This window comes from Anguilla rostrata, chromosome 14, assembly GCF_018555375.3.
Source record: "Anguilla rostrata isolate EN2019 chromosome 14, ASM1855537v3, whole genome shotgun sequence".
In the NCBI taxonomy this organism is placed as follows: Eukaryota; Metazoa; Chordata; class Actinopteri; order Anguilliformes; family Anguillidae; genus Anguilla; species Anguilla rostrata.
Genome location: NC_057946.1, coordinates 29,165,603 through 29,187,694, shown reverse-complemented (window position 1 = coordinate 29,187,694; position 22,092 = coordinate 29,165,603). Strand labels below are relative to the sequence as shown.

The following is a 22,092-nucleotide window of genomic DNA, read 5'->3' as shown; positions in this document are numbered from 1 at the left end:
CGCACATGCACACACACACACAGCACGCACGCACGCATGCACACACACACACATACCCTCACGCACATGCACACACACACACACACACGCACGCATGCACACACACACACACATACCCTCACGCACTCACGCACATGCACACATACACACACGCACCTGCATGCACACACACACCTCACGCACACACACACACACACACACACACACACACACACACACATGCACTCACGCACATGCACACATACACACACGCACCTGCATGCACACACACACACGCACGCATGCATGCACACACACACACATACCCTCACGCACTCACGCACATGCACACATACACACATGCACCTGCATGCACACACACACGCATATCCTCACGCACTCACGCACATGCACACATACACACACGCACCTGCATGCACACACGCACACACACACTCACACACACATACACACACACCTGCATGCACACACGCGCACACACACACACACACACACACACTACAGCAGCGCCTCACTGCTTCACTTTTGTTCGTGCTTTGTCGTCATTTTTAACTTTCATTTCAAATGACTTAAGTTATACACATGTGTATATTTGCTTTTTTCCCTTGAGATGTTTCCCAAATATAGATAAAAAAATTCTATACAAACTGGAAACAAGGTTTTAAGACCTGCACCACAGGACAGACAGATGGACTAACGATGTACTTCACAGGAGCTCATAAAACAACGGTCTGTGCGCTACATTGCCGGACCTTCAGAAAGGTCAATGGCCACCCATACAGATGTTCTGGGGCCAACGGATTCACAAGTTGCAGGTGGGACTCATAAGGTGAAATGCACGCCGCCATTTTGGCTCTCATTAGAACTGCACAGCTTAACACCTGCCCACTGGAAACCAGGCATTTCGCAGCTCGATAGGACACGATTCAAGTCACATGACTCCCACCAGCTGTTACCTTGGAGACCAGTCACCCGTCAATAAACTATACAGCACAACTTACATAGGGGCTATACCTCCCCCTGCTGCTCAGCAGAGGAACTCAAAACAAAAAAAACAAGCAAACTAAACTGCACACCCTCCCAGAACATAGGTGGCGCACTATTTTAACATGAATAAAGAAAGCAGGCTACAGCTATCGCTACATCTGTCCAGGTTTCACACAGATACTCACATGCAGAATGCTCCTGTAATCCTGAGCCCGGGGGGCCGGAAAGAGAACAAGGCCACAGGCCCTTGGGCTGGCAAATGAGGAGGCCTCAAATTCAGCTCATCTGAATGTTAGGAGTGATCTTTCGGAAGCACAGCAGGCAGCGTCGCCCTTGAGTAACTGCTGGCGAAACCCCGCCGCGCTGTTGAATGTACGCTCTGGAAACGGCTCTATCGGTCCGTGTCCATCCTGAGCAGGTAACGGATGTGTGTGTGTGTGTGTGTGCGTAAACTGAAAGCATGTGCCTCTGTGCGTCACGGGGCATTTGCGCACTCAACAGCACCCCCGGTGTTCATGTGTAAATAACGAAAAACATTTTTGTAAATTCCGTAAAATGGGAAACGTAAAATGAAAAAATAAGGAGAAATTGTTTCTCTGCCAGGATTGAAGGAAAGACAAAAACCCTGAAAAATAACATTTAAATCCAAGGTCAAATCTCCAAAGTCCCTCCTCCAGAGAGCGCTGTCAGCATGTGGGCGTGGCTGGGTGGAACTGGGCATGGCCAGGTACTGCTGGGAGTGGCTGGGGGGAGGGGTCAGTAGCTGTCCATCAGCCCGTCGCAGAAAAGGCTCTGCACGTCCAACATGGCCGCCAGCTCCAGCACGCCGCGCTGCAGAACGCTGTTCTCCACCGTGTCCTGCGGGGGCAGCGGGGGATAGGACTCCGGAAAGCTCCGGGCCTCCTGTGATAACAGGGCGAGCAACACAGCTTGTCAATCAATCAATCAAGCACTCCATTACCCAGCACAGCTAGTCAATCAATCAATCAAGCACTCCACGACCCAGCACAGCCAATCAAGCGAGGGAGGGAGGGGCCAACGCACCCGGAACAGCTTGTGCAGCCTCAGAACCGCCGAGCAGAAGATGAAACGGAGCAGCAGCAACCGCAGGAACTCATCACCATAGAACTGCAGAAACGCCTGGTCTGAGAGGGAGGAAGGGAGGGAGGGAGAGGGGGAGGAGAGGAGAGAGGGAGGAGAGAGGGAGGGAGGGAGAGGGAGAGGGGGGGAGGGGGGGGGGAGGACAGAGGAGGGAGGAGAGAGGGAGGGAGAGGGAGGGAGAGGGAGGGAGAGGCAGAGGAGAGGGAGAGGGAGGAGAGAGATGGAGAGAGGGGAGGGGAGAGGGAGGAGAGAGAGGAGAAAGGGAGGGAGAGAGGACAAAGAGGAGAGAGGGAGATACGGGAGAGGCAGGAGAGAGGGGAGAGAGAGAGGGAGAGGGATTGATGAATGACAAAACAGCTGAATGATTGTGAGTGTGTGTTGGGTTTGTCATCTCACTCGCAAATTCAAACAGGGCATATTCACAGTTTTCAGTCACGTGACAGCCACGACGAGGGGGCGGGGAAAAAACGTTCCAGCATGGACGACTGAAACACTGACACACTCTCTCAGTACCTATGGCAGGAGAGTGCGTCATCAGCTGGCCGATATCGCGGTACACCTTCTGCAGGAGCTCCTGGGCCTTCTCCCACATGCCCTGGCGCATGCTGCTCAGCCCGCAGACGTACAGGAAGGCCACCAGGGGGCTGTACAGAAAGAGCGTGAAGAGGCTGCCGCGCTGCGATTGGTCTAGAGGGAGGGGACAGGAGGGGAGGGAGAGGGATGGTGAGGGTGGGGGAGGAGCAGAGAGGGCTGACTCCGCCTCTTAGGCGGCTGTCGGTTATTCCTGTCTCCCCCACAGCCCGGTGGGAACGCAGCACGCTGGGCAGCAGCATCACACAGAGGCACAGCTGAGGCTGATTAGACGTCGCTCATTCGCCTGTTTCATCACAGTTCACTCTGAACGCTATATCCGCCCTGCGACGTTCAGCACCAGCCTTTGAGGTGCCTTTGCTCCCACGCGGTAGGCATTCCGGGGGTGTAACCAATAGCAACGAGCGATGCATTCAAAAACGGGTGTCACATGCACACAATCGCCTTAACGGCGACCGTAGTAACAGTGCGTTGCAATCTGGTCTTTCAATATAGAAACATTTCAAAACATTTCACTAAAGCCCAGGGCTTTCCGAGGCCTCTCCTCTGGAGGTGCGAGGTTGTGATTCTGGGGCGTGTACCTTGCATGCTCTTCGGATACACTGTGGGTGACAGCAAGCACACCATCGGCTGTCCAAACAGGTTCGTGAAATTCTGCAGGGGCCAGATGAAGAAAAAAAACTGAATAAACCAAAAGTTACTCAGATGAATATATGTGTAAAAGAATAGTACACCTTGATGAGCATACATATTGGGGGGGGGGGGGGTAACCCATAAATTAGATCTGTGTTATACAGTATAATATAATATCATTAGTGCAGCTTGTTCTGCTTAAAAAGAGGTCATGAATTCAGCATAAACTCCCGTATAAAGTAAACTGAGCACAAGGCTGTCTCTTGACTGCTGATGCTAAACAGCATAAAATCTGACACCAGGGGGTGCCCTGGCACAAAGATCTAAATCAAACCGAGAGAGAAACGCAGGAAGGGCTCACCTTGTAGGCCGAGCTGTTAGAGGAGTCCACGATGATGAAGAGGGGTTTCCTAGTGAAGGGGAGCAGGTCCCCAGGGTGCAGGCTGTTAAACACAAGAGACACACAAGCGGTGAAACAGTGTGTGGGTCTGTAGCATTTTTCATTTTAATATGTGGTCTTCAGTGGTTGTGTGTGTGTTAATGGGGGGTGGCATGCAGTTTGTGCATGAGCATGCAGTTGAGTGTGCATTAGCACGGTTGTGGGTGTCTGGTTGTGTGCATTAGTACGGTTGTGGGTGTCTGGTTGTGTGCATTAGTACGGTTGTGGGTGTCTGGTTGTGTGCATTAGTACGGTTGTGGGTGTCTGGTTGTGTGCATTAGTGTCGATTCCAGCTTTGGATCCTTAACATCGATACCAAATCTATACCGCGGCAAACCTCTAATAACCAATAATTTCTTAAAGAACTAAATGCAAACTTAACATCTTTTAAAAAATATTTAACAAAATATCTGACGTGAAATCAGGAATTAAGTTACCAAAGACTATCTTGAGCTAGACTATCTTGCTTTATATAAGAAATTTAGTTTGTATTCTTCAAATGACACTGAGGAAAATGCTTTATCCACACTTGTCATGTATCTGTCTGTTATTACTACGCCGGTTGGGATTTGCAGCCCCAGAAGAGATCGGGGTGGTCATCGGACAGATGCTTTGCAGGGCTGAAGCATTTATTGCAAACTGCTGCTGTAATAATGTTGTCATGTTCGCCTACATCATTGGCTTTGTACGCTAAGCACTGTCATATTTCACTTTGAGCACATCCGTGCTTTTCAACAAGCTGGAGATGGTCAGTGTGATCTACCGCCATTATATCCAGCTTCTCTTCCTCAGCGAGGACACAGAGCTAAGCAGCCAGCTCTCTCTCACTCACACACAGACACACTCACAGACACTCACACACAGACACACTCACAGACACTCACACACAGACACACACTCACAGACACTCACACACAGACACACACTCACAGACACTCACACACAGACACTCACGCACCCCACAGACACTCACACATCACAGACACCACCACAGACACTCACACACAGACACTCACACACAGACACACACTCACAGACACTCACACACAGACACACTCACAGACACTCACACACAGACACACACTCACAGACACTCACACACAGACACACACTCACAGACACTCACACACAGACACACACTCACAGACACTCACACACAGACACACACTCACAGACACTCACACACAGACACACTCACAGACACTCACACACAGACACACACTCACAGACACTCACACACAGACACACACTCACAGGCCACTAGGCACGCCCACTACATCAGCCCTTAAATATGCACTAATATGCAGGTTATGTATCAAGTACATGTAGTGGCAGTACATGTTAGTAATGCAGTATGAGTATGTGAGTAATGCAGTAATATCAGTGTGGTTATGTGTGCAGTAATGTGTGTGGCAGTGTGTAGTGTGCAGTAAGTGTGGAGTGTGGTATGTGTGCAGTAATGTGATGTGGCGTGTGTGTTATGTGTGCAGTAATGTGTGGCAGTGTGGTTATGTGTGCAGTATGTGCAGTGTGTGTGGCAGAATGTGTGGTGTGATGTGTGCAGTAATGTTGTGGCAGTGTGGTTATGTGTGCAGTAATGTGTGGCAGTGTGGTTATGTGTGCAGTAATGTGTGTGGCACTGTGTGGTTATGTGTGCAGTAATGTATGCGGCAGTGTGGTTATGTGTGCAGTAATGTGTGTGGCAGTGTGGTTATGTGTGCAGTAATGTGTGTGGCAGTGTGGTTATGTGTGCAGTAATGTGTGTGGCAGTGTGGTTATGTGTGCAGTAATGTGTGTGGCAGTGTGGTTATGTGTGCAGTAAGTGTGTGGCAGTGTGGTTATGTGTGCAGTAATGTGTGTGCAGTGTGGTTATGTGTGCAGTAATGTGTGTGGCAGTGTGGTTATGTGTGCAGTAATGTGTGTGCAGTGTGTTTGTGTGCAGTAATGTGTGGCAGGGGTGGTTGTGTGCAGTAATAGTGGCAGTGTGGTTGTGTGCAGTAATGTGTGCAGTGTGGTTATGTGTGCAGTAATGTGTGGCGTGGTTTGCATAATGTGTGCGTGTGTGGTTATGTGTGCAGTAAAGTGTGTGGCAGAGTGTGTTATGTGTGCAGTAATGTGTGGCAGGTGTTAGTGTGCAGTAAGTGTGTGGCAGTGTGGTTATGTGTGCAGTAAAGTGTGTGGCAGAGTGTGGTTATGTGTGCAGTAATGTGTGTGGCAGTGTGGTTATGTGTGCAGTAAAGTGTGTGACAGTGTGGTTATGTGTGCAGTAATGTGTGTGGCAGTGTGTGGTTATGTGTGCAGTAATGTGTGTGGCAGTGTGTGGTTATGTGTGCAGTAATGTGTGTGGCAGTGTGTGGTTATGTGTGCAGTAATGTGTGTGACAGTGTGGTTATGTGTGCAGTAATGTGTGTGGCAGTGTGTGGTTATGTGTGCAGTAATGTGTGTGACAGTGTGGTTATGTGTGCAGTAATGTGTGTGACAGTGTGGTTATGTGTGCAGTAATGTGTGTGGCAGTGTGCGGTTATGTATCATACTCACCAGTGCATCTCCTTGGGCGCCTGGTTCCTCTTCTGTAGCATCTCCCCGTTCACCACGTCACGGTTACTGTTAGTGAGGACACCTCCAAAGTCATAGGGCCCTGAAACCAGGGCAGATTACACACGTTATAATACACAAACACAAACACACACACTCACACTAACGCACTCTCACTCACGCATGCACACACACACAAACACAATAATACACACACACGCACGCACACACTATATACACACGCGCACACACACACACACATGCACACACACACACACACTCACATGCATGCACACACACACATTCAAACAAGAAAACAAAGAAACCCCTTTGCTTTCAAAGGATGCATTTTACAAGACAGTTATACAATTTTAGCTGGAGCACCTCCCAGAGAAGCTCTTACCTGACATGGCCCTCCAGCAGCCCCCCCAGCACCCCCCCCCCCACCATCTGCCTTGCTTCCTGAGGGACTATGGGTAACGGCCGCCTCATTTCAATGGAGAAAAGCCCGTCTGCTTTTATGTGCCAGGATGAATTAATGAGGCAGAGAGCCAGGCGCTGCGTGTCCTATGTGGCCACGGAAAAAATATTGATCTTCTGGGGTGAAATACCGCCAAGTGCAGCGAACCAGGCAGGGCTTAAATCCCGCCATTAAACGCTTTTTAATGTACAGGACCACTGGGGGTTCTTTCTGAGGCGTGAAAAGGGTGAGCTACGCTTTTTTCCTTTCTTTTATGTTTTTAATGTGGGTCACATGGGGGGGGGGGGGTTTCCTCAGGACAACAAAATCCTTCCCGTAAATGAGCAGCAGGTGGCGATGTTCCTACCCAAACACATACAGCCCCACCTTAAATTATTTTTTTTAAATGGTGTGCTTAAATGCCGTTTATCTTAAATGAAAAAATGAAAAAATGTAATCTTTTCATTCAAGGCTCAGTTATGCTATATGTGTTTAGGCTGTATCGTTCAGGCCGACCCCTGTGCTAAGCATGCTGTGCAGCATACTGGCTCCTGCTTATCGATGAAAGGGGGAGGCAGGAGCTTTGATTTGGGGGAAGCGGAGGGGAACGGGTGCTCACCTTCATAGTCGTTGCGTCCGGTGGGGAAGACTCCGGTGGCCGAGAGGTAGACCAGCAGCACGCTGTTCGCTGGCAGCTCCTGCAACAAGCACCGCAAGCAACACGATGAACAACACTATGAAGAGTGAGAGGGAGCAGCCTCTATGACTACGTCACCATAGAAACTATGTCACTATAGTAACAGCTTCAGCATATGCGAGTGTTCCTGAAACACTGGGACGCACTCACACTACTCAGGCTTCACACCTCCACTATGTGCTACAATCTGCCTGTGACAGAGAGACCGGGAGACAGAGAGTGATAGACAGCAGGAGGCCGAGAGAGGGAGAGATAAACAGCGAGAGACAGAGATAGTGGGAGACAGCAAAATGAAGGGGGAATATGGATGAAGAAGGAAAAAGATGGGGGAGGGGGACAGAGCAGAAGAAGAGAGTGAGATGGAGAGGGGAGAAGAGGGAAGGGGGCAGGACTGAGCAGGGGAGAGGGAAGGGGGCGGGGCAGAGTGAAGGGGGCGGGACTACGTGTGACAGTGGGCAGTGGGTAAGTCTGAGCAGGGCAGGGGGAAGGGGGCGAGTCTGAGCAGGGCAGAGGACAGTACAGGATACGGACCTTGAAGGAGGCAGACAGGAAGGCGTAGAGCTGGCTGAAGGTGGGCTTATACAGCAGGTACTTGTGGGGGTTCTCTCTCTTAGCCGGCTTCTCTGTGGGCTCCTGCGAGGATGCACAAGACACTCAGTATACAGCGCTCACAAGGTAGTTTGGTGTATTTATAAAGCAGTAATAAAGGCAGTTTGGTGTATTTATAAAGCAGTAATAAAGGCAGTTGGGTGTATTTATAATGCAGTAATAAAGGCAGTTGGGTGTATTTATAATGCAGTAATAAAGGCAGTTTGGGGTATTTATAAAGCAGTAATAAAGGCAGTTTGGATTATTTATAAAGTAGCAATAAAGATAGCAGTCTGCATGTATAAAGCAGTAGTTACTGAGTGCTCCCTCACCAGTGAGCCTGGCTTGGTGTTCGGTGTTGCCAGGGTGATGGGTTCTCGTTCCAAAGCCTGGAGCATGCGGAACATATCGATGGTCAACTCACTGAACTTCACCTGAGAGACAGAGAGAGACACAGACATCACAGCACTGCCACGCTCACGCAGACACACACGTGTGCACACATACAGAACATGCATGCACACGCACACACCTGAGAAAGAGAGACATCACAGCATTGTCTCTTGTTCTCTCACTCTCTCACACACACACACACACACACACACACACACACACACACCCCTTAGATACAGAAATCACAGTGCAGTCACACATGCGCACACTGTACAAACACATACACACACATACTATTATTACAGGAGTTAAGCATGCAATCTTAAACATTAACAATATCAACAGGCCAGAAGTGGAAGCGTACCTGGTTGCTGCAGTTGCCGACGATGAGGGCGTCTGACAGGGCGAGCTGACCAACCACCATGCCCTGCTCCAGCTGGGGCACGCCCCCTTCCAGCAAACGATTGGATGTGATCACAATGACATTATTGTCATTCAGCACCATTACTGGATCCGCCTAGACACACACACGCACACGCACACACACACACACACACACACACACACACAGTGGTGTTTTTCAGCAGGGACACACTCTTTTTCTCTTCTTTATTTTATTTTTAAGCTTTTTTAACGCCCAAGCCAGTGGGGATCACTGGAGCATGACGAGACAATGTCATCCCAGCCAGCTGAAACCCTGCCATCCCTGCCAGCCCTGTGTGACTCAAGAGCCAAATTTAATGCACCCTCAGAAAATAGAACAGGCGTGACAAAGCACAATACTGTGGCAATGGTATTCTGTCCTTGGGCATGCTTGCTCATGAATATTCATGAACTGTGACATCACAATGGACAGCTGTACAGTTTGGAACTAGAGGGCACGTAATGAATACAGAGGGTGATCGGCTGTCTGGTTAGTGATGTCTCTCACCTCCACAAAAGCAGCCACTTCCTGTAAAACCAGGTTCCACTCCAGCTGGTCCTCTGTGTTAAAGCGGTGAGTGTAATCTTCTATCTCATCTGACAGCTCCTGCACACAGACAGACAGACAGACACACACACACACACACAAAAACGAAGGCCCATGCACACAAAGACGCACACAAAAAATAAATCAGTCATGAGTCACATGACACAAGGGCCTCATATTTTCAAAACTGTAAAAAAATAAGAAAAAAAAGCCTCTGTCCTCACCTTAACCAGCACCTTCACCAGATCCATCTTATTGAGCAGGAGGCAGACCACGATGTAGCGAGCGTAGTACCTCAGCTTCTTCACCACTAACTCAGGCCTGGGAGGCCAGTGGAGGACAGGAGGTAGCAAGAGAGGAGGAGGAGCAGGAGGAGGAGGAGGGAGCAAGGAGGGAGAGAAAGAAGAGACAGTGTTGAGGAAGAACCCGCAAAATTGAAACGGGGAGAGTCAAAGCCAAGACCTGCCGTGTGACAAGATCATATCAACCAGCCAATGAGAATGCAGGAAACACGAGGGGTTGCGAGAACTCAAAAACTCAGTGAGATGCCCACATGCGCTCGACGCAAACACTCGAGCCCGCCCTGTGGGCGTGGCCATGGACACACCTGGTCTCACCTGTCCTCCTTGTTGACCTGGAAGTAGTAGGAGCGCTGGCGGATGGCGGAGTAGAAGGAGAAGGCCTCGTTCAGGTAGCTGGTCTCGGAGGTGCGGAGGCTGCACACACACAAGCACGCACAAAAACACTTACCGGACCAGCCATATAAACGCAGACACACGAGCACTTAAACACCAAACAGGCACGGGGAAAATATTCAGAGAACATCCATTTTATTCCATATTCCGATTAACAGTAGAGTGATAGCAAAGCCTGGCCCACCTTGGTTAGACAAACAATTTGCCAGTTTTTTTTAGGAAACACGGCTGTAATCATGCAACATAGCCAGCTACCGCACGAGATAATTGAATTTTTGATGACAAAACATTAATGTTAGCACTTATCTAGTGAACTGGAAAACCGCCCATTTGTACTCCCATTCACAAAAGGCTGAAATAAGTTAAATTTAACATTACATTAATATAACATATACAAACTAGCTAGTTGGGGTGTACAGATGTGCCACAATTTGTATCTGTATCTGTATTTGCTGAATGATGAAATTACTTGTATTTGTATGAGTATATGGATAGAAACAGGACGTGGGTGTGGTTTAAACTGGAAGAGACTAAATGTCAAGAGGGAAACATTTCTAGCTTCACATACACTATGATTGATATCCATCATATACTTCAGCATTAAGACAGGTGCACAGTAAACTTTTTAGTGTGTGCCTTCAGATAGCCCTCATTTAAAGACAAACCACACCAGCGGGTCACACCTAGCAAGTTTTAAACACTTGGAAAAGAGCTGGAAAAGACATTTAAATGATATAAGAGCCATTTCTCTATGACCTATAGTAATGGGGATATGACAAGTCAAATTCACCGAGTCACGCTAATTAGTCCAAAATTAATTAGCCCATACCCCCCAGATTAACAATCAGAGACAAGTGTAATTTTGGCCCCAGTGGTTTATTCTAAGACCTTTCTAAATCCACATGCCAAATCTTAGTAAAATTTGTGATTATGCAGTCCAAAAGTGTGTTGAATTGACCCGGACTTACCCACATGTAAATGGCATAACTGCAATGTGACCCTAACCAGAATAAGGACCCATTATTCAGAATGTGGTATGCATGTAACTGTGGCCACTGTGACAGTGATGCAGATGAAAGGCAGGATCTTACTAGTAGTGGTAGTACAGCTGGCCTATTTTGGAGGCAACCTCCCCGATCTGCCACCTCTTCAGCCCATACCGACTGTCCAGTACCTGCCTGTGAAGACACACACACACGGGCGTACACACATACAGACACATACAGACACAATGTAGAGGTTTCTTTCCACCCAAAGCAAACCAGGGATACAGTTAATACTGAGCAACAGTGGACTGTCTCCCCCATCTCTCCCTCTCTCTGACCAGTTTCCAGAAGGCAGAAAGCATAAATCTCTAGTTCTAGAGTGAATGATCTTCTTTACATTTCCTTCCCTCACCAGGACTGAGGGGGGCACCCAGTCCTTTTGGGACAATCAGAAGAGTGAAAAGCCCAGACTGGAAGCACTGAGAGGGTTGTGGAGAAGCAGAAAGTGCTAACGCACGCTGGCTTAGCCAGCATTAGGGCGGGGCTTCGATTAAGGGCGACAGGCCTGGAGAAACGGCAGCCAATCACTGCCTGGACTCCAGAGCTGAGCTCACCTGTGCTGCTGCTGGAACTTCCACAGCTTGGTGTAGACGTCAAAGGTTCGGCCAAAGTAAGACTGCCACTGTTTGTGCCCGTACTGCGGCAGGTCCCTGAGGGGGAGAAGGGGGGCACACCGTCAGAAACATAGCCACAACCACACCTATATGTGCAGCAATGAATTCTGGGTCCTCCTCCTCCCTTTCATGGCAGCATGCAGCTCTGTCAACAATGATACTTCATTTAAACAATTAATAACAGGACTGGTCCATGCAATTATTGCTTATAACAATAATAAATAACTGTATTCTGCTACAATAACTGTAACTTCTGCTAGAACCACACAGTCCCTATCTCAGATCCGGAGTCTGAGGTAAACAAGAGGTCAGTGAGAGAAAGAGGGAAGAAGGGAGCGGTAAAAAGCAATGGAGAGAGAGGGAGAGACAAAGAGACTATCTTCAAAGAGACAGCTTTCCCAGCACACAGTAAACCAGTCAGCGCAGTCTTTTTGTACAATGAGGCAAGTTTTACAGCGCCTACCACCCACCCTCTATAAGCGCTCAAGTTAAATTCACTTCCCACAATTCCAATGTCCAATGTTCATTTGGTGCCACTACTGCCTGTCGGAAAAATGTTAAGATAATGTTCTGCAAAAGAGGACAGAATTCCTAAAACATTCAATTGATTATAAGGCATTTGTGAATTAAATTTTTGCCAATAATATTAGCATGGGTAAGAAATATGATTTAATTAATAATTTTGAGTATGAGGGAAGATTTGGAAAGTCTGATGATCTGCCTAGCAACAGACATGAATAAGAGTGAGGGGACAGTGTGTGAGCGTGTTTCTGTCAGAGAGAGCGTGTGTGTGTGTGTGTGTGTGTGTGAGTGAGTGTATGAGTGTGTGTTGGTGCGCATGCGTGTGTATAATGAGTCAGACAGTGATGACGTGATGCTGTGGGTTCTGCCTGCCCGAGTGGAAGTGCAATGTGTCCTTTCTTCCCAAAAAATTAAAAAAACAGTTCCAAGCCCCATCGCCATCTCAAACCGTTCCCATGGCAACACATCAGGAGACCGCAAAGACAAGGGGAAACACAATACACTGAGCCTGGGAGAAGAATATTACACTTACAACAACAGAACCATCCACATGTTCATGCACACACACAAATACATATCACACACATGCATGTTTGCACGAACACACACAAGCATACGTATTCACGCTTATTTACACACACACACACAAGCGTGCACACAAACACACACGCACGCACACACGCACGCACGCAGACACAGTACTTCTCTCACTCATTCTTCACTGCAGAACACAGAAGAGACTCAGAGGAGCCTGATGAACAGACGGTAGGTTAAGCAGGGCTGAAAATGTGTAAATCAGTTCTCCCCGGTCCCCCACCCCGGTCCCCCACCCCGGTCCCCCACCCCCGTGCCCAGCCTCTGATTTACAGCTGGGCTCCTTCCGGGGGAATAGATCTTCCGGGGATTAATCCTGTTGGAGGAGATGGGGATTTAATGGTGCATGGAATGAAATTAAACAGCCGGAAGCCCCTCCCCCACAACCAGCGAGGTCACCTGGGGTGAGAGGCACAGATCATATCAGCACAGTCTGAGCGTGCATGTGTGCACACGCGTAACTGTGTGTATTTGAGCGTAGTGTTTTAGGGAGCGTGTTCGTGTCCTAACGTACGTGTATGAGCACGTGTATATGCGTGTGCGCACAAATGTGAGCATACGTTTCTGTGGACATGCGTTTGTGTGCACTTACGTATGGGCATCTGTGCATGCGAATGTGTGTTTGTGTGCGTGTGTGTGTGTCTATGTGTGCATGTGTGTGTGTGCGTGTGCGTATGTCTATGTGTGCATGTGTGTGTGTGCATGCGTGTGTGTGTGTGTATGTCTGTGTGTGTGCATGTGTGTGTGTGTGTGTGTGCGTATGTCTATGTGTGCATGTGTGCATGTGTGTGTGTGTGCGTATGTCTATGTGTGCATGTGTGTGTGTATGTCTGTGTGTGTGCATGTGTGTGTGTGTGTCAGTAGGACAGATGTGGTTATTCATCAGACTGGTAACCTCATGTCAAAACCAGGAGACTGTGCTGCAGGAGGAGTATTCTTCCCAGCGACAGTCAAACCTTGCTCAAAAATGGTCAAAATGCACCAATTCTAATCTTCTACTTAATAACTGTAAAATATATAACTATAACTATAACAATAGTTGTATTTTTTAATTGGCTCCTCTGATTTTTTTTGGAATCTCTAAACCAATAAAATACATTTTCAGAAGACACATCAAATCTGAATGTTTCTGCTCATCAACGGAAGGCAGACAAACTTTCAGTGTTAAGAATATGGAGCCGAGAATCTGGTAAGAGTCTTGTAGAACCCGCAATACACACACAGCTGGATTTACACAAATGTAACCCTGTGTGACCTCTGACCCCAGTGACCTGTAAGGTCACTCATCCAGAGGCGTGACAATGACATAGGACACACCCCCTGAGCACTGAAGTGAAAGGGGGGGGGGGGGGGGGATGGAATATCCCAAATATTCTGTTCCTAAGCCCCTTCCTACTCTCTAGCCCTAAATCCCTGTCTGGAGGCCTGGAGATAAAAACGCAGTCTGAACAGAAAGTGAAAAATAAAATAAACTGCTGAAAGTTGAAGTTTGAGTCTGCGGGCGCTCTGAGGACGGTTCTGGGTCTGAGCGCGCTCAGTCAGCATCACGGCCACTCCGGCTGTCTCACGCTGCATCCCTCACACAGCAAGACTGACTGATAAACTGCGACTGCACCACATGAACCGCGCCATCGACTGCTACTGCCCCACAGAAAACACAAACACAAACACTAATGAACTCACACACGTACACTCATATATCAGACTTTCTCTCAAGCACACACACACACACACACATTCTTATACAGACACCAGACTCTCCCCCTCAACGAGTACACCACACACAGACAAACACATTTTCATTCCCTACGAACAATTTTCTTTAATTTTCTTGCTTGCACACGCACACTGGAACACTCTTAGGTGGTAATGTACAAACATAGAGACACAGAGAAATAGACAATAAAGGCTAATGCAACACACATGTGCTGACACACACACATACACATATGATGCACATAAACACACGGCTTTTGCTGAGACAATGGCAAAAATGGACAAATACTACATTTATTGCACAGATAGCCACATATAACATACTAATGTACTCAAATGCTATTGATCAGCATTATCATTTACAACATATTAATCATGTTTGCATTTGGATTATTACTACTGTTACGGTTTCCATTCATTCATGGTATTCTGTTTATTTCTGTCTTAACACATAATTTCACAATACATTAGAACAAGCAGGAATGCCAACATATTGAAATAAGATAGAGAGAGAGGGGAGAAAATGGGGAGACATAGAGGAGAGAGAGAGAGAGAGAGAGAGAGAGAGCAAGAGATACAGCCTGCAGCAAATGACATACTCAGACTATAAACAGACTTGCTAAAAATGACTGATTAACTCCAAAGCAACCCAGCAGCCATGAAACGTCTGATGTGACCATTTCTGCTTTCCTTTTTCATTTTCTAATTTTCTCTAATCGAGAAAAACAAACACATAACCCTGAGTTAATTTGGGCAGAATCCAGAATCGGAGCTAAAATGTTCTGAAATAAATTAAATATGGATAAAGTGTTGACTCAAGTCAATATATTAAAAAATCCATTCTACTCATGGGAGTCTAGGGGTCACATTTAATTAATACAGAAGAAAGGCACAGGAAAAAAAATGTAATTGCAGACAGAAGAGAACACTAGATACAACAGAATCTTTATCTTCTGTGGCAGTACTATCAGAACTGGGCCCTGGCGGAAAACCTTAAAAGAATCATATTTTCTAATGGAGGCTGCACATTATAAGGCATTAACAATAAACCACCCCCATAACTGTGCCATATATCAGTATGGCAATCAGAACACCAGAACTTCAGTATGACAGAGAATGCAATGAAGGAATGAGGAGAGAATTTTGTGCCATAAAAGTGAGCAACAAATCACACCAGCTACAATCCAGTCCAAACTCAGTGATGATACCGCTTCATTCGGCATAACTAATTTAGTGAAAAACACATGCAGACATTGGATATCCAATGATCACAAATTCACAATCATGCAAAAATAATCCCTGAAATGATGGAAGCTTGAAAAAAATAAATAAGTATAAAAAATCTGATTAATAGAGTCAGAGGTTGCTACATTATTCCTAGGTTCTGGAAAAGCATAAGAGATTCTCCTACACACACAAACATGCCAGCACTGCTAAGCAAAGGAAACATAAAGAGCGGATCAAATTATTAAAACAAACCAACATGAAACCTGAAGAACTGAGATAATGAGCAGGGGGCCATTTCAGAGGACATGGGTCCAGGGTTGATCACGCAGCTTTCAGTGTGACAGTGTAGGAAACAGACGGTCAGGCAAGGCAGTGAGACGGACGGACAGACAGACAGGCGCACCTCAGGCCGTTGAAGAGCTGCTTGGACTTGTCCAGCAGGTAGCAGAAGTCTGTGACCGTCTTCCTCTCGCCCAGGGGAATGTCATCATCCAGCCCCGCCCCCGTCATGGCGCCAGGTTCCCTCCGCTCAGTCCTGCGCGGGGACACACAAACTGTATAAGCACGGATACACACACACACACACACACACACACACATATATGCACACACACACACACACACACACACATATATGCACACACACACACACACACACACACACACACGCACAATATGCACACACACACACACATGCACACATATATGCACACACACACACACACACACATATATGCATACACACACACACACACACACACGCACACATATATGCATACACACACACACACACACACACACAGATATGCACACACACACACACACATGCACGCACACATACATGGATACACACACGTGCACACAAACGTACACATGCATACATACACATGCATGTACGCAAGCATACACACACGCACACACATATGCATGCATGGACATACACACAAACACACATACACATGTACACCCACACATACACAAACAAACACATATATACATGTATGCATACATACACACAAGAGAAAGAGGGGGAAGGAGTCTCTCAAATTTCTGTTCATTCTGATCTTATGAAACTGATGCGCATTCAGTAGTCTACAGCGTACAGTTAACTGAGTGTACACAGAGAGTGAGCGAGTGACTGTGCACAGTGAGTGTGAGAGGGTGAGAGTGTGCACATTTTGGGTGAGAAAGTGAGACGGTGTGAAAGTGAGAGTGAGATGGTGAAGGGGTGCATGGTTCTCAGATCTGCATCAGTCTGACACTGCTCCCTCTAGGTGAGCCTCACCCTCGTCTCTCAGCAAAACTGTTCCTGTCTGACCTCATGGAACAGGAAGGAGGCCGCAATGAGGGAGAATCTGGCAGGGTCTGCCCACCATATGCCGCCAGGTTAGAGGAGGAGGAAGCAGCGCTGTCTGGAGTTTGGCTAACGTGCAAGAAAACCGTGCCCAGGAAAGGAGGCTCGAGAACACCACGGAAACCTCACTCTGCAACGTCTGCTCACTGAGAGGATTCACACAGTCACAGCACAACGGCGCAGCCAGCAAACCAGCGACAACATCAGTGTGCTAAAACCAACAACCTCACGTGAGAGGGGCAGACAGAGAGGGAGAGAGAGACCATGACACATGAGACAGAAGAGAGGACAGATGGACACACCACACTCCTTCCAACTGCGTCCATAAGAAAGCAACTGCACACACACACACATGCGTAAGCGTATACATACACACACACGAGCATGCACGCCTGCACATTTCCATACACACACATGCTCTCAAAAAAATGAATCGTTGGATTTACTTGATAAAACTATGGACAGTGGCTTCACAAAATATTATTAAGTATATGCAAAGTTCTACTTAATCAGTTGCATATACTTAATAATACTGTGCAACCACTGTCCATAAGTTTATTAAATCAAGAAATTCATTTTCTTTGAGTCTGCATACAGACACATACACACACCCACAAAACACACATGTACACACAACGACACACACATGCATGGACACACAGATGCACACACTCTCCCACACAAACACACACTAGGTCAGGAACGGGACTCTCAAACTCTTGTTCTCCATGCATTAGTGCATTCAGGTGATATGGCTAAAGAAGAAAACTTCCAGCAGGGCTTGTATCGAGCCAGCTCATACGTGAATAATTTATTCTTCTGGCAGAAAAAGGCTGTGCTTCACACAATGAAACTTCATGGACTCGCCATTAGTATTAGTGCTATTATTAATGCTGTATTCAGCAGCTCTGGCCTGCCAACCTTCTTTCAGAGTTAATATGAGCAAATGTCTTGTGTTAGTATTTCTGAAAGCAGCCAGACTGCTGTAACCTGGAAGTACACACACACACACACACACACAGTGTATGTGCACATGCGTACACACATATAACTACACACATGCACGCGTGCGCGCGACACACACACACACAGGGTATGTGCACATGCACACACACACAAACCCTATGCACATGCACACACATACATGCACATTCTGACACATATTGGCACGCATACATTTTTATCGACTCAGTAACATAGTCTGACACTTTAATATGAATAATATTGGCCCAGTGTTGACTGACATGAGGATGAGAGAGAGGATGAATCCAGCAACTACCCTCTTCCCCAGCTGATGTAAGAGCTCTCTCTCCCTCCCTGCCTTCCTCTCTCTATCTCTGCCTCCCTCTCACCCTCTCTACCTTCCTCTCTCCCTCTGTGCCTCCTTCTCCCCCTTTCAGCCTCCTTCCCTCTCTCTCTCTCCCTGAGAGGAGGGAGCCGTTGCACTCAGGCACACTCTGTGTGGAGAGGAACAGCTTCTGTGCACAAATGAGACTGACCCATTTACTCTGCCTTCAGGAGAATGCATGAGCACCACTGCGCCAGAGAGTCCGTCACAACATGCAGGGGAAACCCCGACCGTGTGAGTGTGAGTGTGTGTGAGAGTGTGTGTGTGCATGTGCGTATAGCCATAGGAGTAAGTGTGACCAGAATTCCTGAAAGAAATTGCGAGATTCACCCAAGCGCCTCAGGGAATGAACTGGGGGAAAAATCTCCATGTATCATGAGGATTTTTCAATGAATGGCTTGAGACTGAACTGAAGTGGAATTGACCACCGAACCCGGAGTTGTGCATTAATAGATCCGCCCCAGTCCTCCTCTGTACAAACGCACACCAAATTCACACACATGCATCAAATCCTACCCTTTAGAGTGAACGACATCACACATTGGTCTCCACCCCATGCTATGACAGAACGGCATGCAAGCAGTCTAGCTCAATAGCAGCCTTCACTGACTGGCTGTACAGCATGTGTAGTCACTGTAATACAATTCCCATCAAGTGCCTCAAAGGCATTGCAAAGACTATGCAATGAACTATGGGAGATGGAGGCAAAGGAAACAGAAATGGCAGCATACACTCTCTTTGACGGTAAAGTTTCAAAGGCAATTACATCGTTTTGGCATGCGGAATTGCTTGATTCGCAGAGGACAAGTACCCAAACATGTAACCTCTGAGATAATGACAAAGACCCAAGTGCATGCAAATCTAGGCTACATTTTTATTTTTTTTAGATGAAACAGGAGGTCTTCCCAACTATGTCATCAGGTGCAATTTGTCTCAATCTAGGCAGCACTACCCAGCAGGTTGTTATACATATCCTCTCATAGTAAAATAATATATACATATTTTTGACGTTTTTGGATAAATTTGTACTTCAAAGTTATGCTACTTGCTCGAAGTCTCCCCCAATTACAAAAAGCATCGCCCGATGTAATTCTGTTTAAAGGAAAACATAGTGGAGCCCTTGACAAGGACATGCGGGGACATACATTTTGACCGGCATAACCCTCTACAGAAGTACCCTTCATGTCACAAAACATATTAACATAAAAAAAACATTTAATGGTATTTCAAATATGACAGAGCAAAATATATGGTCGCACAGACAGTGGCGAACCCACGCTGTCACACATTTGGGTAGCTCGCGCGCTGTCAGGAGGTTGAACCTCCTCTGTCTTGCGCGGCACCGAGCCTATACTGACTGAACCCGACAGGGCTCTCTCTTCGCCGTTGCTAGATCCCATGTAGCCTATATGTACGAGGGAAGGTACTGTGGATCCCAAAAAACAAACACTGCGATATGTGAATGTTGTGCACATTTTCACTGGTTTTGTAAAACACACACAACCTGAAGATATAGGGGACACCGAAAAAACATTCCATCTTTTTGTCAAAATAAATAAATAAATAAAATAATAATTAAATAAATAAATAATACGGAGGTCCGGTGTCACATCCAGTCCCCAAACACAATTCTAATGAGAATGCATGAGTCTTCAACGACCACGGTTAGTAAATAGGCACGAGCCTTCATTGCAAAGCCAAAACGCATTTCCATTGTGCATTTCCAATGTTCATTCGAATACACACAAAGGAGCGCATGCACATAGTTCGGCTGCTTCCCGTCTTCCACATGAGATAATTGTCTATTAATCTAAAAAATATAGAGTTAATGTAGCTTATACATAGCTTAATGTCATTTGACCAGAATATATACATACATGCTCATTTACCTTCAGGCAAACGATGTAATGTAGCCTACACGTCTCTATTTGCAAGGAAAGTAGGCTACATGCGACGCTGGCTTTCTATTTATTAATATTTTAAATTACCGTTAAAACAGACAATTATCTTAAGTAATTTCATTTGTAATCGGTCATTAAAACGCACATGTAAAATACTGCTTCAAAGACCCCTGAAAAAATATTCAGAGTGAGTTATTTATTTGTTTACTTATTTATTAGCGATAAGCAGGACACATCATTGACACTCCTACTTAGATAAATTGACTATTGTTGTGGATCGATGCTTTAATTTAACTGCCAAGTCCGCCCATTCCGATTAAATAGGTTGATTGTCATGTAACGTGCAAGATGGTTAATTGTGGCAAACAGACTCTAACTCCATAGTCTACGTACCTCCTGTAGCAGCAGTGTCCAAATACCGGCAGCTTACTGTCATACAACCCATCAAAAAACATGACCACCACACCTTTCCGAGCGGCCAGTTACTAGCTTACTAAGGCTGTAAAAACTGCTAAAGCAAAAAAATAATATTAATAAAATAAATTACTTACCGCTTTTCTGGAACTGCTTCTATTAACTGGTGCGTGCCCCTTCGAATCCAGTTGCAAGAGCAGGGCGACGTCTGCTGCCAATTTGCCTGATACTGTACAACATAAATGAATGACAGTTGCGATTTGAAAGCGTCTGTAGGACAAAAAAAAAATACCGAGACTAAACCCCTATGGACACGGTGTTCTGTACTCCTCCACACCAATTGCGGAGCCTATTTCGCTGTCAGCGACACAAGGTAGCTTGATGATGTAGGCTACTGCTGCACGGAACCAGGTATGGTGTCGCCAGTTAAGTTGAATCTCCCCCTCAGCTCAGCTCATTCGAGTTTCTCACTCTGCATTACCGTATTCGGCCTGCGAGATTAAAATACAACAAAGGAACAAGGCGGTTTTGGAAAAGACCATCTGCCGTCTGCAAAACTTTGTAAATGTAAATGCACTTATTTAAAATCTGGAAAATAACGCTAGATTAGATCATTGATGGTTGCTACTTATGGTAGCGGGAAAGCTATCTAAGAATTCTTATAACTTGATAATTAAAACTAAATCATGTGTTGTCTAGGCCACTCGCATGCGCGGATTTATCATTTAAGATATGCACCTTGCCAAAATGTTTAAGATAGATATAAGTATTTACGCTTCAAGTATGTAGCTAACCAGAAAGCTAACAACCGTGGCGAGATAGCAATCTCGCCTTGTTGCAACGTACAAGGTTAGCAAGCAGACAGGCTACTTTCCCATAGATTTTACTCGCCTGCTCAAAACAACTGTATCCAGACCAAGTGGGAAACGCATATTTGGAATAGAGTCACGGCAGCCAATGAAATGTCGGTCGCACCTTCACATGAAACTTGCCGTTTATTACATCTCCGTGAATTAGCGGCGAACTTAAAAAGAGCTGGTAGCAGCCCAGTCTAGTTATGCCTGCAAGGAGCTCAACTTCAGCACACCCACATTCCACGTCTGGCCAACTGAACTAGTCTCGCCGGTGGGTTCAAAAGACGTCACGCTAAACTGCGAATTTCATTCGCCAAGAGGCTTGTCGGTAAAGCCGGATGAAGTCACATCATTTCCTCGCGCGCTGTCAATTGGACACAGCGCCAATACAAGGTAAATACAGTTCAGGATTT

General features: G+C 46.6%; 1 protein-coding gene across 4 annotated transcripts; it reads right to left on the bottom strand.

Moving 5' to 3' along the window:
* Positions 1 to 13: 13 nt before the first annotated feature.
* LOC135239091 (protein SCAI-like) lies at positions 14 to 21,985 on the bottom strand. 4 transcript variants are annotated; one of them, XR_010325282.1, is made up of 19 exons: positions 21,717 to 21,985; positions 20,963 to 21,054; positions 16,212 to 16,343; positions 11,690 to 11,785; positions 11,181 to 11,267; positions 10,012 to 10,110; positions 9,619 to 9,715; positions 9,356 to 9,454; positions 8,789 to 8,941; positions 8,364 to 8,465; positions 7,975 to 8,076; positions 7,366 to 7,444; positions 6,290 to 6,389; positions 3,674 to 3,755; positions 3,261 to 3,333; positions 2,602 to 2,775; positions 2,032 to 2,132; positions 500 to 1,890; positions 14 to 457 (listed from the first exon to the last, which is right to left on the bottom strand). XR_010325282.1 is itself a non-coding variant. In XM_064307514.1 (18 exons), exons 3-18 carry the CDS (start codon positions 16,316 to 16,318, stop codon positions 1,744 to 1,746), a joined length of 1,698 nt encoding a protein of 565 aa, XP_064163584.1. In that variant the 5' UTR covers positions 16,319 to 16,343; positions 20,963 to 21,054; positions 21,717 to 21,985; the 3' UTR covers positions 14 to 1,743. The 4 variants fall into 4 exon arrangements, 3 of the variants coding, with proteins under 3 accessions (XP_064163584.1, XP_064163585.1, XP_064163586.1); XM_064307514.1 differs by having other exon boundaries at positions 14 to 1,890; XM_064307515.1 differs by having other exon boundaries at positions 14 to 1,890; positions 21,801 to 21,985.
* Between the last annotated feature and the right edge of the window lie 107 nt (positions 21,986 to 22,092).

Coding starts and splice junctions, on each gene's coding strand:
- LOC135239091 (XM_064307514.1), bottom strand. CDS start 16,318: ATGACGGGGGCGGGGCTGGATGATGACATTCCCCTGGGCGAGAGGAAG. Junction 9,455..9,618: donor TGGTGAAGGTGCTGGTTAAG/GTGAGGACAGAG, acceptor GTCTGTGTGCAG/GAGCTGTCAGATGAGATAGA. Junction 8,077..8,363: donor ACACCAAGCCAGGCTCACTG/GTGAGGGAGCAC, acceptor GCATCCTCGCAG/GAGCCCACAGAGAAGCCGGC.